Source organism: Ictalurus furcatus, chromosome 25 (genome assembly GCF_023375685.1).
Source record: "Ictalurus furcatus strain D&B chromosome 25, Billie_1.0, whole genome shotgun sequence".
In the NCBI taxonomy this organism is placed as follows: Eukaryota; Metazoa; Chordata; class Actinopteri; order Siluriformes; family Ictaluridae; genus Ictalurus; species Ictalurus furcatus.
This window is the reverse complement of record NC_071279.1, coordinates 2435001-2451398: the sequence shown is the minus strand read 5'-3', so window position 1 is coordinate 2451398 and position 16398 is coordinate 2435001. Positions and strand designations below refer to the sequence as shown.

The following is a 16398-nucleotide window of genomic DNA, read 5'->3' as shown; positions in this document are numbered from 1 at the left end:
CCAGTTACAACCAGACCTTAGAAATGACATGCGCTCCATTTTATACTTTACAGACTCCCACATGTCTCACACACACACACACATACGTTAACTCTCATTAATATATCAATCTAAATCTGCTTACCTTAGGTGGAATATCTCATCGCTCATGAATGCATAATGCAGTATATTGAGGTGCAGAACATGTTCCCACAGTGCTGGTCCTGCTGCTGTGGGTATGAAAGTAGCTACAGCTTGGGCACGGAGAAAAGCGTCCCCTTATTGGCATGCGCTCGCGACACTTGCGTCGCCACCAGTTGGTGACATCTCCCGTTTCCGCACACTCATCCTGGTGCGCTGTGAACCCCTGCAACCCCCATCACCACCCCGCCACCTCCTGGTAGATAAGAGACTGGGCGTCGACGACTTACACAATGGAAAACCGGTCATAAAGTCAGGACAGTGATCCGATTCTGTCCTCACATGTAAACATCTCACTCCTTTACTTCCTGCTCGGACTGGAACTGCAGACACGACGGAGGAGTTTACAACATACACAGACACTCACACACACGCTCACTCACACACACAGCTGCCGTGTGCATAAAACAAGGCAGGACATGAGGACGCGGGAGGAAATGAACTGGCTCAAACGTGCTGGTTTCAGACTGGTTTCGGTACGGCACATTTCACCGACACCACCTTGCAGGAAAACCCACGAACAAGGCATCCATTCTTTACTTTTCGTTTTACCCGATGTGCTCAGGACTTTGGTGAACGTGTCGAGGTAAGGCAGAGCGGCCTAATTTCCATCCTGATGCAAATTCCCCCTGCTATACTGGCCTCTTCATGAGGTCAGGGACACGAACAACGACGACCTTAGGACGCTCGCATAAAATATACACACTTCCTACTAAAAACGGCCAGAAAACCAATCAACAATAAGATTTTTCGACGAAAATGACTTCGCAAGAAAAAATGAGAATGCACCATTACGTTTAAGGCTCTGGGTTATAGACCAGAAGGTCGAGGGTTCAAGCCCCGACACCTGTTGGGCCCTTGAGCAAGGCCGTTAACCCTCTCTGCTCCAGGCTACACTGCCTTACCTGACCCGGCACTCGGACCCCAACTTCCCAACGAGCTGGGATACGCGAAGAAAGATACTTCTCACTCTTCTGTAATGTACACGTGACAAATAAGGGCTTCTTCTTCTATCTATTTAATGCCGAGGAACATCAACCAAAAACGAGTTAGTTCCTGCATTCACTTATGTTATAATAGCTCTCGACCACTTGACACGTGAGAACTCGTTAATGCTGAAACACAGGTCACAAAGTTAAATGGATACACAGACGTACATGATCACCTCACCTAGGTAGTGCTGGGGATCATACACCCAATCATCATCATCATCATCATCATCCTTCTCTCGGTCTCGGTGTGCTGTGTGCGAGAGTGTGTTCAGGTCGTTGTGGCTGCGGAACAGTTTGCGGGTCTGGCGCGAGAGCGAGAGCGAGGATCCGCTGAGCCAGCTGAGGGCGCGAGTGACCGAGGTAGCCTTTTCCTTCTTGTCCCTCTCCCTGCCCAAAGAGTCCGAGTGCTTCTTCTTCCTCATGCTCCACAAGGGGGGGGGGACGCGAGATGGAGGAAGGGTTAAGCAGGGTCAAGACCTGAAATGTACGCAGGGGTCACCGGACCTCACAGCTGCACGGTCAGTCTTGAAAGGGGAAAGACACTTTTTCGGGCTTTTAGATCCTGGGGTGTAAAGCACGCCGAGGTCCCGACCGAGACGTTCTCGAAATATTCGGATCCCGAAGAGCTGCACGATAATCCGACACACTTCGCTTGCCCGTTTCGGCCCGTTATAGGTACGGCACAGATACCTTTCTTAGACACCGATGCCTTCTATCCATTACCTTTATCCTAGGATGCATCTCGGAGTTCCCGGCACAAAGGGAAAATCCCAGAAGGTGTGATTAACTGACGCAGCAGAATGGAAGGAGAGGACTAGCAGGCTGGTCTTCCCTACTGACACCGATCTCTTTACTGCACTCCGAGTGGAAAAAAGGAATCCCGATACGGCCAAACCACACGGCTCAGCCTCAGCCTGGATCTGGGTGTAGTCCCTAGCGGAAAGTCCGGCTGACCAAATTTTAAGGAAAAGGAATATTAAATAAAAGGTCCTGGAGGTGTTTAGCGGTCAGCCTGCTTTTCCAAGCTGTCAGATCCTCAAACATCAGGTTCAAAGTCCTCCTCCTGGTCATGTCTTTCCATGAGTCAACCTGGGTATCACCTGAAAGAAGACGTCACACTTCAGTGAGCGAATGGTTAAAGCTTCAGCTCACTTCCTCTGTTCTCTTCCTGGTTCTTCGAATCCTGAAGGTACAGGTGATCGCCGTGGTGGACAGTTCAGAGCGCTTCACTCACCCGCTATCCCATGTGCTCACCTGCTACCCAAACACAGACGTTTGTTTGGAGCACACCCGTGCTGTGTTGGACATAGCTCAGCGTTTCGCCTCAGGCTAGTGGCCGTTCCTCTGTGAGAACACGCTGGACGATTGTGAGGTTTGGATTACAAACAGAAGGAGAGCTAGTGAAATACGACCTGAACGACAACCCCCTAACTACGGGCTCGCTGTTTACTCTCTGATCTCCACCTCTCTGATCTTTGCTCCTCCCATTCAGTGGCATGGCAACGGCTCCCCGACACCTCCTCCTCCCGGCTGTGTTTTCTCCTTCCTCCTGTATGCCCAGGTGTGTGGCCACAATCAGAGCTTCCTGGGCTGAGAAGCACAATATTGGTGAAGAACCGCCCAGTTACAGTCTACAGTCAAGTCCAAGCTGCACAACACACACACACACACACACACACACACACACACACACACACACACCAGACTCAGAATTAAGAAATCTGTCTGTTAGAAAAACCCAGTCTGAAATAGAAATTATATTAATCACACATCCACACAAGCTGAAACATGAACACAAAAACAGGTGCAAAGTTCTCTCCCCCCCCCACACACACACACACACACACACACACACTTACTTCGAGGAGCTTGCAATTTTTCAAAATGACTCCAGATTTGCACCAAGACACGTCACGTGACGCCGACACGACTCGTGTTCAGCCCAAAACCCTCTCCGATTCACGTGTGTCGTACGTGTACAGCTAAAAGGTCTTATTTACCGACAAACGTGTGTGAGGCGAGCGTGCTAACCACTAAGCCACTATAATTTATTTTGGGCTAATTTATTATTTTTTTTATTGATCATTTTTATATATCGAATAAATGTCCAGTAGTTTTCAGTAGGTTGTGGAAGTGCACTATAACAGTTGATATTTTTACATTATTTATATATAACTTATTTATCTGAATGCATTTGAATACTAAAAGCAATCTGAAGGCGCTGGTGTAAACGAGTGTAACGTCGTGCTCCAGGCTGCAGAAGGGGTTAACGTGAAAGGCGTTAACCACTTGCTTTGAATGCTTGCATTTAGCTGTGCACCGCTACAGCCCAGTAAATACACATCTACACTAGCAGGTGAGTAACATGGGTAACAGAATAAAGTGCGATCAGCTGACGCCCCGGTACGTGCCCGTGTTGTTTGTGCACTTCGAACCGTAATCAGTGCAGGACACAGAGCGATCAGTTTAATCATTAAACAGCGTCAACGCCTTCCCTCTTTACGGACCCGTTGAGGAACATGATCTCATCCGTATCAATCAAATATATTCATAAATATACACACGCTCCGTTACACACAAACGGACCCAGACGCCCAACCTTTGTCCCGAGCAGCGCAAACCAAAGGCCGTTCATGCCCTCACACAGTGTTAATAATTCACCAGGATCGAGTGCCCACCGCTGAGATGAAGGGAAACGGTGAGACAGAGATGAAAAGTGATAACTCATCTCATCACATTAAAGAGCTTTGTTTAAACCTCGGGCCTGTTACAACGCTACACCGAGACCGAATAAAGCGAACACAAAGGTAGGGTTGTACGGACGGCTGCTAGCGGCGTTAGCGTGGATCATCAGTAAAATGGTCTAGGAGTGGAGTAAATGAGCACAACAGGGATTCAGTGTGTTTTGATTTCCGACATGAGGGTTGTGCGCCAAACTTTTTTCCCCACTGTCATTAGATATCATGCTCATATGTTCATATCAAAAACAGAACCTGGCAATTTATCAGCGCCAGTCCACCCATATGCCCGTTTTTGGACAGTGAGAGGAAACCTCCGAACCTGGATGAAACCCATGAGAACACAAGGAGAACATGTGAAAGTCCATACACACAGTAAACCCGAGTTCGGGAATGACCCCGGAACTCTGGAGCTGCGAGGCGTCGACGCGACTCGCTGCGTCGCCCCGATTACGGCACCCGGGCCTAGAAAACGGTTTCATAATAAGCTGCTCAAAATAAATACACGTGAAGACGAAATCCTTCGGGACACATGTGGAAACGATTTGGAGTTTTAGGCCTAACTACAAATCCGAGCATAATCACTACTCTGTTTACAATTGGGCTTTAAACTAAATGAAAAACGTGGCCGCTAACAAGCTGGATCTGGAGCGAAAACATGGTGGTCAAACACCCTAGCAACTTGGGCCTTAAACCAATACACAAACATACAAACAAACAAACAAACAAAACTAAGCAAAACACCCCAACCACCCCACACGACCTTAAAAAACACCTCGCAACTGGTGTTCGGGAGTCTTTTGGACGGATGTATATCTAAATATCACTAGTAAAAAATGGCTAACGTTATGGATTTTATAGCCAAAGCTAGACACAATAATAGCAAAATACACGGAAACAAATAGACATGCAGGACAATTATACAAATTTATTGTTATTAAATTAAATTGCCGATAGTCAGAAGCTAAAATGTCAAGGATGTGATACGCCCAGTTGTGCATCTTTTACTACCAATATCTATTATTGTCTAATCATACACTTACCATATAGAACACTTACCACATGTGTGTGTGTATATATATATATATATATATATATATATATATATATATATATATATATATATATATAAACACTTACCATATAGAACACTTACCATATATATATATAAAACACTTACCATATATAACACTTACCACATGTGTGTGTGTGTGTGTGTGTGTGTGTGTATATATATATATATATATATATATATATATATATATATATATATATATATATATATATATATATATATATATATACACACACTTACCATATAGAACACTTACCACACACACACACACATACATTATATATATAAAATATATATGTGCGTGTGTAAAAAAAAACACTTACCATATATAACACTTACCACATGTCCATATCTATCTATCTATATATATATATATATATATATATATATATATATATACACACACACACACCCACCCACATGTGGTAAGTGTTATATATGCTATATATGTGTATGTGGTAAGTGTTATATATGTGTTTTTATATATATATATATATATATATATATATATATATATATATATATATATATATAAAAACACATATATAACACTTACCACATACACATATATAGCATATATAACACTTACCACATGTGGGTGGGTGTGTGTGTGTGTATATATTATATATATATATATATATATATATATATATATATATATATATATATGGTAAGTGTTTATATATATATATATATATATATATATATATATATATATATATATATATATATATATATATATATAAACCACTTACCATATATAACACTTACCACATGTATATATATATATATCTAACATTTATCATATATAACACTTATAACACAGTGTATTTTCAGGCTGCAACATCATCACTTATAACAAAGATCCTGAGGCTTCAGTGTTGCAGGAAGAAATCCCGAAGCCTGCCGCTCCCACACCCAGCTACTATTTCAATTAAGGCTTTAAAAAACAAAAAACAGAGACGGAACAAGACTGCTTGAGGGGATCGTTTTTTTTGACCGATCTTTATGACCTGACACTTTACAAGTTAGATTTATTTGCTGGCGTGTTTGCGTGCATGGAAAACTGCCGTGTAAAACGGGTAGTGAAAGTGCGTGCCGTGAAGACATAATAATATGTGAGGAAGCAGGGTGTGAGATTTGTGTGTGGTGGAGGGATTCCATGAGGTGTATAATTAAGGTGTTTGTTCGCTTCGATGTGGTCAGTCGCTAAATTCAAGGGTTTATATAGATGCAGAGAAAAGTGACACTTGCCCAAAAATACTAAGAGTAAACAGCATGAGGAGAAAGGAAAAAAGGGTGGAACGATTCAGCAGTTTGAATCAGTGTCATGTCAGGATGACAGAAAACAGTGATTATATCAGACTGAAGCTGGGACGGCATCTACTGCTAAAGTCATTTCATTACTCATATTTTATTAATAACTTAATTCCATCCCTGTGCCACTCATTAAAAGAGGTGTGGCTTCTGTGATTGTCATTTCTAAACAGGAAGACAGTGTAACCCTGTGCATGTCATTCCAGCTGAAGAAGGAGTGGCCTTTATGACCATCAGAACCCAGTGAAGAAGGAGTGGCCTTTATGACCATCAGAACCCAATATAGAAGGAGTGGCCTTTGGGCCCATCAGAACCCAATATAGAAGGAGTGGCCTTTATGACCATCAGAACCCAATATAGAAGGAGTGGCCTTTATGACCATCAGAACCCAATGAAGAAGGAGTGGCCTTTATGACCATCAGAACCTAATATAGAAGGAGTGGCCTTTGGGCCCATCAGAACCCAATATAGAAGGAGTGGCCTTTATGACCATCAGAACCCAATGAAGAAGGAGTGTCCTTTATGACCATCAGAACCCAGTGAAGAAGGAGTGGCCTTTATGACCATCAGAACCCAGTGAAGAAGGAGTGGCCTTTGTGCCTATCAGACCCCAATGAAGAAGGAGTGGCCTTTATGACCATCAGAACCCAGTGAAGAAGGAGTGGCCTTTGCGCCTATCAGAATCCAATGAAGAAGGAGTGGCCTTTATGACCATCAGAACCCAGTGAAGAAGGAGTGGCCTTTGTGCCTATCAGAACCCAATATAGAAGGAGTGGCCTTTATGACCATTAGAACCCAGTGAAGAAGGAGTGGCCTTTGCGCCTATCAGAACCCAATGAAGAAGGAGTGGCCTTTATGACCATCAGAACCCAGTGAAGAAGGAGTGGCCTTTGTGCCTATCAGAACCCAATATAGAAGGAGTGGCCTTTATGACCATTAGAACCCAATATAGAAGGAGTGGCCTTTATGACCATCAGAACCCAGTGAAGAAGGAGTGGCCTTTGCGCCTATCAGAACCCAATGAAGGAGGAGTGGCCTTTGCACCTATCAGAACCCAATGAAGAAGGAGTGGCCTCTTTGGCCTCTGTGCCTTTTATTACGAATGTAGGAATGAAATTCAGCAGGTTAAATCAGATAAGCGTGTGCTGAACCTGTCAGACAAGCAGTTCCGTGTTTACTAGAAATCATCGCCGCTTTGTCTGCTCACACACCAGCCAGGAGCTGCAAAACCCAAAGTAAACACTCAGCTTGACCTCTGACCTGCCCCTCCTTAGCAGCACAGATGCTGGCCTTCACCTCTAGTGGTGTGTGTATGTGTGTGTGAATCCTCCCCAGTCCACAGAAGACTCAGCATCTTGCAGCGCCTTGCTCTCTATTCCTGTCCCAGTCTTAGCTTATCTCACGCTTCTTCTGTATCAGCTCGCCATGCGAGTTGTCGGATGTGATCTGTAGGTCATGCACGTGCATGCTGAGTGGGACTGACTGCATTCCCCAGCATTCCAGCTTTAGCTTCCACCTGCCCAATCCAAGGCCTCGGGGAGGGGCAGAGGAGGAGAGTTCGACATGGCAGGAAGATGTGAAGAAAGAAGAGAAGGTCTGGGGAGCACGAAAGAGGCAGCATTGCATTTAAACACGGATCGCATGTATGTGATAACTCTACATACAGAGCGTGCGAGCGCACACCCCCGTACATACACACAATCCTCATAAACAAGCTTCTCGTCATTTCTAATGCCATATTAACAGGGTTGGGCTGGCGTTAAATGTATATAAAACATATAGCAGGCAGACCGAGTTACACTACGCGATTGCTACCGTGTACTCATTTATATCACCTCAAATGAGTACACACACTATAGTAGTATGCACTATAAAGTAAATGGAAAATGGAAAACCTTAGTTCATGGGCTCCTTACAGAATTCCCATTTCTCCTTCACGCCGTAACTCCCAGCTTTAAGGACCTTTACCCAGACGCCCCACTTCACCGAGCCGCGTTTATGCCCTCCCCACAATCGGTCTAGCTCCGAGGCCGTCTGCGTGCATGTGGTTGGTTGGAAACAATAAAAATCTAAAGGCAGCCTTTGTTTTACAAGTCGACGAGTCATTTTACTCTGATGCATTTCTCAGAGTCAGTAGATGGGTTTTTTTTTTTTTAAAGCACGCAGCGGGTTTAAGGGTTCTGCTCGAGGTTCCGACCTCGGATTCACGTTCCCGACCTTCTGGTCACCAAAGCAAAACGACAACAATATATATATATATATATATATAAAGAAATCCATCATCCACACTGAGAAGTCATGCAGTTTCTTAAAGCCTGTTCAAACAATCCACCTCAATCTTTTTCTACCTCAAAGCCTCAATCATAAATAATTACTATTTAAGGAGCTGTTTGGGGATCAGGGCGGATGAGAGAAGGGCTGTTGAAAGAAAAGGAAAGAAAGAAAACCAACCAAGGAGAGAGTGAGAGTAGGTGAAGAACAGAAAAGATGAACACCACACAAGCAAGCGCCCACACGCTTCATCGCCTAAAAACTTTACCAAAGTATCTTAAGGAGGACAACATTCATTCGTTCGTTTCTACAAAACGATCCCCGTCCGAACGGATCTGCAAGTCCTAGCACTCGTGGTAGTGATAGTCAGGCCACACTGCTAACAATGCACGTGCAGTACATCACTCTGATGCCAGGGCAAACTGCACAATATTTAATTAACATGCACTCGTGATTAGGAACGCCTGTACAGCTGCTCATTCACATCCCATCATCTTGGGGTAGAAGTGTACTGCTTACGTACGTTCATGCAGACACGGGTCTAGAGCTCCGGTTAAAGTTCACATCAAACATCAGAAAGGGGAAAATGTGATCGGAACGACTTTGACACGTCTTACTAGGTTGGGGTTAGGGTTCAGTGGTTAAGATTAAGGTTGGGGTTAAGATTAAGGTTCAGTGGTTAAGATTAAGGTTGGGGTTAAGATTAAGGTTGGGGTTAAGATTAAGGTTCAGTGGTTAAGATTAAGGTTGGGGTTAAGATTAAGGTTCAGTGGTTAAGATTACGGTTGGGGTTAAGATTAAGGTTGGGGTTAAGATTAAGGTTGGGGTTAAGATTAAGGTTCAGTGGTTAAGACTAAGGTTGGGGTTAAGATTAAGGTTCAGTGGTTAAGATTAAGGTTGGGGTTAAGATTAAGGTTGGGTTTAAGATTAAGGTTCAGTGGTTAAGATTAAGGTTGGGGTTAAGATTAAGGTTCAGTGGTTAAGATTAAGGTTGGGGTTAAGATTAAGGTTGGGGTTAAGATTAAGGTTGGGGTTAAGATTAAGATTCAGTGGTTAAGATTAAGGTTGGGGTTAAGATTAAGATTCAGTGGTTAAGATTAAGGTTGGGGTTAAGATTAAGGTTGGGGTTAAGATTAAGGTTCAGTGGTTAAGATTAAGGTTGGGGTTAAGATTAAGGTTGGGGTTAAGATTAAGATTCAGTGGTTAAGATTAAGGTTGGGGTTAGGATTAAGGTTGGGGTTAAGATTAAGGTTCAGTGGTTAAGATTAAGGTTGGGGTTAAGATTAAGGTTGGGGTTAAGATTAAGGTTCAGTGGTTAAGATTAAGGTTGGGGTTAAGATTAAGGTTGGGGTTAAGATTAAGGTTCAGTGGTTAAGATTAAGGTTGGGGTTAAGATTAAGGTTGGGGTTAAGATTAAGATTCAGTGGTTAAGATTAAGGTTGGGGTTAAGATTAAGATTCAGTGGTTAAGATTAAGGTTGGGGTTAAGATTAAGGTTGGGGTTAAGGTTCAGTGGTTAAGATTAAGGTTGGGGTTAAGATTAAGGTTGGGGTTAAGGTTCAGTGGTTAAGATTAAGGTTGGGGTTAAGATTAAGATTCAGTGGTTAAGATTAAGGTTGGGGTTAAGATTAAGGTTGGAGTTAAGGTTCAGTGGTTAAGATTAAGGTTGGGGTTAAGATTAAGGTTGGGGTTAAGATTAAGGTTGGGGTTAAGATTAAGATTCAGTGGTTAAGATTAAGGTTGGGGTTAAGATTAAGGTTGGGGTTAGGGTTCAGTGGTTAAGATTAAGGTTGGGGTTAGGGTTCAGTGGTTAAACTTAAGGTTGGGGTTAAGATTAAGGTTCAGTGGTTAAGATTAAGGTTGGGGTTAAGATTAAGGTTGGGTTTAAGATTAAGGTTCAGTGGTTAAGATTAAGGTTGGGGTTAAGATTAAGGTTCAGTGGTTAAGATTAAGGTTGGGGTTAAGATTAAGGTTGGGGTTAAGATTAAGGTTGGGGTTAAGATTAAGATTCAGTGGTTAAGATTAAGGTTGGGGTTAAGATTAAGATTCAGTGGTTAAGATTAAGGTTGGGGTTAAGATTAAGGTTGGGGTTAAGATTAAGGTTCAGTGGTTAAGATTAAGGTTGGGGTTAAGATTAAGGTTGGGGTTAAGATTAAGATTCAGTGGTTAAGATTAAGGTTGGGGTTAGGATTAAGGTTGGGGTTAAGATTAAGGTTCAGTGGTTAAGATTAAGGTTGGGGTTAAGATTAAGGTTGGGGTTAAGATTAAGGTTCAGTGGTTAAGATTAAGGTTGGGGTTAAGATTAAGGTTGGGGTTAAGATTAAGGTTCAGTGGTTAAGATTAAGGTTGGGGTTAAGATTAAGGTTGGGGTTAAGATTAAGATTCAGTGGTTAAGATTAAGGTTGGGGTTAAGATTAAGATTCAGTGGTTAAGATTAAGGTTGGGGTTAAGATTAAGGTTGGGGTTAAGGTTCAGTGGTTAAGATTAAGGTTGGGGTTAAGATTAAGGTTGGGGTTAAGGTTCAGTGGTTAAGATTAAGGTTGGGGTTAAGATTAAGATTCAGTGGTTAAGATTAAGGTTGGGGTTAAGATTAAGGTTGGAGTTAAGGTTCAGTGGTTAAGATTAAGGTTGGGGTTAAGATTAAGGTTGGGGTTAAGATTAAGGTTGGGGTTAAGATTAAGATTCAGTGGTTAAGATTAAGGTTGGGGTTAAGATTAAGGTTGGAGTTAAGGTTCAGTGGTTAAGATTAAGGTTGGGGTTAAGATTAAGGTTGGGGTTAAGGTTCAGTGGTTAAGATTAAGGTTGGGGTTAAGATTAAGGTTGGGGTTAAGGTTCAGTGGTTAAGATTAAGGTTGGGGTTAAGGTTCAGTGGTTAAGCTTAAGGTTGGGGTTAAGTTTAAGGTTTAGCAGTTTTTTAATGATTATCGGGACCAATATTCGATTCACTGTGCAGCCCTAATGAGTGATGACATGAATTCATCCATAATGTAACTGCATATGCGACGATAAAGGCTTTCTAATGTCCAAATCAGTTTTGGAATAAAAGCATGAAAATGCTTCGACAGTCAACTGTTAAAATTATGAACTGTATTCCATCACATGGATTAACACTGTTATTACTGAGGACTTTTTAATCTCAATAATACAGTCTGTGCTGCAACACTTACATTTTTCCCGTCCTTAATGTCAGTACTTCACAGATTGGCCACTAGAGGGCGGCAGAGCATCAGACATCATCTTGAGCTTGGATAGGGAGGAGACACCACGGTAGGACATGGCTCATTACTATATCTAACCCAAGCACAGAAAAGAGCTGACAGGAAGCAGCAAGGAAAAATAAACAAATCTCACAGAGCATGAAATCGCTACGGTATTTACAGCCTTTAGTGGGTGGGCATTTAGACTGGTGTCCTGCAGGACCTAGCCAACAAATCAAACCCTCCACAGGATATGTAAACTTCAGGCTTCATTACAAACACATCGCTTAACCGGCTGTATAACACCCAGGTCTCTACATGTCCTGCCTTCAGGATTTGATCTGTGCCAAAAAAGATTAGCTGTTGATTTTATTTAAGAGTCTTTAAAGGAATCCCAACCATGCCTTGTTTTTCAGGAGAAGGCCAACTATCGTCTGGAGTTAAAGGACAGACAGGTGTTGACCCTTCACCCCTAAACCTTGACGCCGAGTGGGTGGGGTCTAAGCCTCGTCACACCGCTGGGGTCTGACGTTTGAGTGAGACGAATCAAAAATGTAAAAAACCAGTCGGACCGCTCGAGGTGCATTCAGCCCTGAAGCATGTTAAGCCCTTCTCAGTCGTTTATACTCCCTAAAACCTGTGCATGACTCACACGCACGCGCACACACCCATGCTCGAAAGATATTACACACTAACAAAGGAGCTTTTAAAAGCGTGTACTATTATTAACGCTGTACAAATATATAAAACAATTACGATACAGAGGAAGTGGATTATCTCAAATGCTAGGTTCATGATGGACAGGTAGCATGTGCTCGCGTCCTGTAGTGTGGGTGTGTGTCCGAGTGTGCGTTTCAGTGTTGGGGTAAAAGTGGACGGGGGTGGAGGGATGGGGTTTTCTAGGTTCCATCTGTTTCTTCGGACATCCTGTTGACACTCTTTCCCTTTCCTGTGAACTGGTGTGTTTATTCTCTCTACACGTTTCCAGGAAACGCGGCGGTACAGAATCCTGCCGCAGACGGATGGACGACGTTCTTCAAGCACCGGTTTCCACGCGGCTGAGGAAGGATGCTTTTATATAGAATCTCCCCGGGACTCGTAGTCATATGGTAAGTGATCTTGAGAGTAGTGGTTGCTGTTCCCGTCATCCCACCGAGCCCACAAATTCGGTTTCTATCCACTTTATTAGGAACACCTGTACACCTATACTTCCATGCAATTTCCCAATCGGCAATTAATCTGAGAGCGGCACAATACATAAAACGTGCGTGGATACAGGTCGGGGGCTTCGGGTAAAGTTCACGCCAAACATCAGAACAGGGGAAAAAACATTTGATCTCAGTTCGTCTGACCATGGAAGGCTGGTTTGAGTATTTCAGAAGCCGCTGAATCTGTGATTTTCACACACGACGGTCTCGCGATCCAATAAACGGCAGCTCTGTGGGCTGACGAGAGAGGTCCGAGAAGAACGGCTAGACGGGGTTCGAGGCTGACAGGAAGTCTATGAGGACTCAAAGAACCACTCTTTGTGGTTGAATCGCTTGGCAGCAGGGCCTCTGATTTATACGTCTATACAGGGAGGAATGGTATGCATAGCTGCAGAATGCGATAGCTGCAACGTTGCGATGATTGTTTATAAAGCGGAATACAGTCTGTTGCTTTAAAAATATCTTGCGGCACAGTGCAAGTGACACTTGGGTATGTTTCACAGGGACGTGATCGTCTTTACGGATACAAGTTAACGTTAACAGGTTTCCACGTGGACGTAGACGTCCTTGTGATGGCACGAGTGCTATAGCGACACAATGGCATCACATCCTCTCTCGCGGACGCCTCAGAGCTAAACGTCACGGCGCAGGGACGCACAGGACGGCTGGACATGCTGAAGGTGCAAGAAGAATCCGTCGGGGACATCAGAAGGGAAAAGCGTCTTTCTATCCGTCTGTCTGTCTGTTGATCTATCCATCTGTCGGTCTATCTATCTATCTATCCATCTGTCTGTCTATCTATCCGTCTGTCTGTCTATTGATCTATCCATCTGTCGGTCTATCTATCTATCCATCCATCTGTCTGTCTATCTATCCGTCTGTCTGTCTATTGATCTATCCATCTGTCAGTCTATCTATCTATCTATCCATCTGTCAGTCTATCTATCTATCTATCCATCTGTCTGTCTATCTATCTATCTATCCATCTGTCTGTCTATCTATCTATCTATCCATCTGTCTGTCTATCTATCCGTCTGTCTGTCTGTCTATCTATCTATCTATCTATCTGTCTATTAATCTGTCTGTCTATCCATCTGTCTGTCTGTTTATCTATCCATCTGTCTATCTCTCTCTGTATCTATCTGTCTATCTATCTCTGTATCTATCCGTCTGTCTGTCTATCTATCCGTCTGTCTGTCTCTATCTATCAGTCTATCTCTATCTATCTCTGTCTATCTATTCATCTGTCTGTCTATCTATCCGTCTGTCTATCTGTCTATCTATCCGTCTGTCTATCTATCCGTCTGTCTGTCTATCTATCCGTCTGTCTGTCTATCTATCCGTCTGTCTGTCCATCTATCTCTGTCTATCTATCCATCTGACTGTCTATCTATCTCTGTCTATTTATCCATCTATCTATCCGTCTGTCTATCAATCTGTCTGTCTATCTATCCATCTGTCTCTATCCATCTGTCTGTCTATCTATCTCTGTCTATCTATCCGTCTGTCTATTTATCTATCTATCTATCCATCTATCTATCCGTCTGTCTGTTTATCTGTCTGTCTATCTATCCATCCGTCTGTCTCTATCTATCTCTGTCTATCTATCCGTCTGTCTATCTCTCTCTGTCTATCCGTCTGTCTATTTGTCTATCTCTCTCTGTCTATCGATGTATCTCTGTCTATCTATCCGTCTGTCTATCTATCTAGTGTGAGAGCGAGATAAAGAGAGAGAGAGAAAGCGCGAGTGTGTGTGTGTGTGTGTGTGTGTGTGTGTATGAACAGGAAGTGCCCTAGGCCGTTTCCTTCCAGCCAGAATGCCGGTTGATCAGAGTGAGCTCATTGTTATGGCATGACAGCAGGACAGCATTTCTCACAGCTCTGTCTGTTGCGCAAACACCATGAGAGGTGTTCAGTGCAACTAATGACACACACTTACTCATACTCATTACTCTCGTACAGGGAAGCTCAGCAGGATACACCGTGGGACCATGTTTCCTTGCACTGTAGCAGTGTATATAGAAGAGCTGACATTTAAAAAAAAATATATATATATATATATTTACATTTACTTTCAAGTTTGACTGACTGCTTTCCAAATGTCCATCTATGGACTTCCTGCAACACGTATGTGCTAGAAGACCAACACACGCGTTGACAAGATAGCCGACGTCACGCTGACGAAAAGATGGGAACAAATCAAGAGCGTCCTCCGCTTCAGGGACGACACTTTAGGCCTCGGCAGGGACGACTCATATCGAGATCCTCGCTTCAAAATGAGGCGTTTCCTCAACGTAGAACGAATGAGAAGCGTTCCAACGGATGAACACCGAAGTGCGAATTCCATACAAAGGAAAAAAAAATTCGACTGGAGCAGTACATCCCCAGCAAGCCCCATAAATGGGGGTACAAGGTGTACGTGCCTTGTGACTCAAAAGGCATTGCATACAACTTTGAGCTCCACACAGGCAGGATACTAGCAGTCAGTGGAATGCCTGACATGTGTGTGTATATATATATAATGTATATGTCAGGCATTCCACTGACTGCTAGTACCCCCTGGGGGAGGAGTTTTACTATCTTAGGATCGTATTCACAAGTGATGGGGAAAATACAGGGCACAAATGCGACACAGATCAGACCCAGCAGTGTTCAACGTCGCTGTACAGGTCTGTGATGCTAAAGCAGGAGCTCGGATTTTGGACAGAGCTCTCGGCTAATCTATCCCATCCTCCCGCATGCTCATGAATTCGTGAGTGTTGAGCGAAAGAATCCTGAGCACAGGTTGTGCACGTCCTCTGGTTTCCTCCCACCTTCTAAAACATGCCAGTAGGTGGATCGTCTATGCTAAATCTCCCCTAAATCATGTGCGCGTGCGCACGTGTGTGTACAAGGTCCTCCTCAGTGACGTCCCGTCCCATCCCGCCCAGTGTTTCCAGGACGGACTCCGGATCCACCGCAACCCCGACTGGGATAAAGTGCTTACCGACGATGAATAAACGAACGGACGGATGTTTGGATGTGACGTGCCCTTCGCACACAGGACGGATCTCGCGGCTTAAGCGAAGAATGACGCGAGAATCCCTTTCAGTCCAACGCCAGCTTAATCACACCGATGACGTTAGGTCGAAACCATCTCCCAGCGTCGATGAAGCGTGCTGATCTGCGTGAGAGTGCCTCATATCTAAATGATAAACTCCGCTTAAAGGTCAACGCAGACCCGAGTGGGAAATTTTAAAGTAATCGGTCCTTTATTTATTTATTTATTTTTTTTTACATTTCCATACGTGCTATGGCATCAAAGCGTGACCTTACACCCGACGGTCGATTATTCGTCATTTTAAGCGAAATATTTCGATACAAATATGCCACTTTGGGCTTTTCCCCGTCGTCATTTTTGTACGGAGGTCCGACGGCCAAG

General features: G+C 43.6%; 1 protein-coding gene across 3 annotated transcripts in view; it reads right to left on the bottom strand.

The window, feature by feature from the left end:
- nhsl1b (NHS-like 1b) overlaps nucleotides 1–16398 on the bottom strand; it is a 97615-nt gene that overhangs the window by 48204 nt on the left and 33013 nt on the right. The window contains exon 1 of one of the 3 annotated variants that reach the window (XM_053614503.1): nucleotides 1351–3336. The exons of the other annotated variants lie outside the window; for them this stretch is intronic. Within the exon in view, the coding sequence (XP_053470478.1) occupies nucleotides 1351–1594 (244 nt within the window). The 5' untranslated portion in view covers nucleotides 1595–3336. Of the gene's footprint in view, nucleotides 1–1350; nucleotides 3337–16398 lie in introns of those variants that run through there. 3 annotated transcript variants of the gene reach the window in all.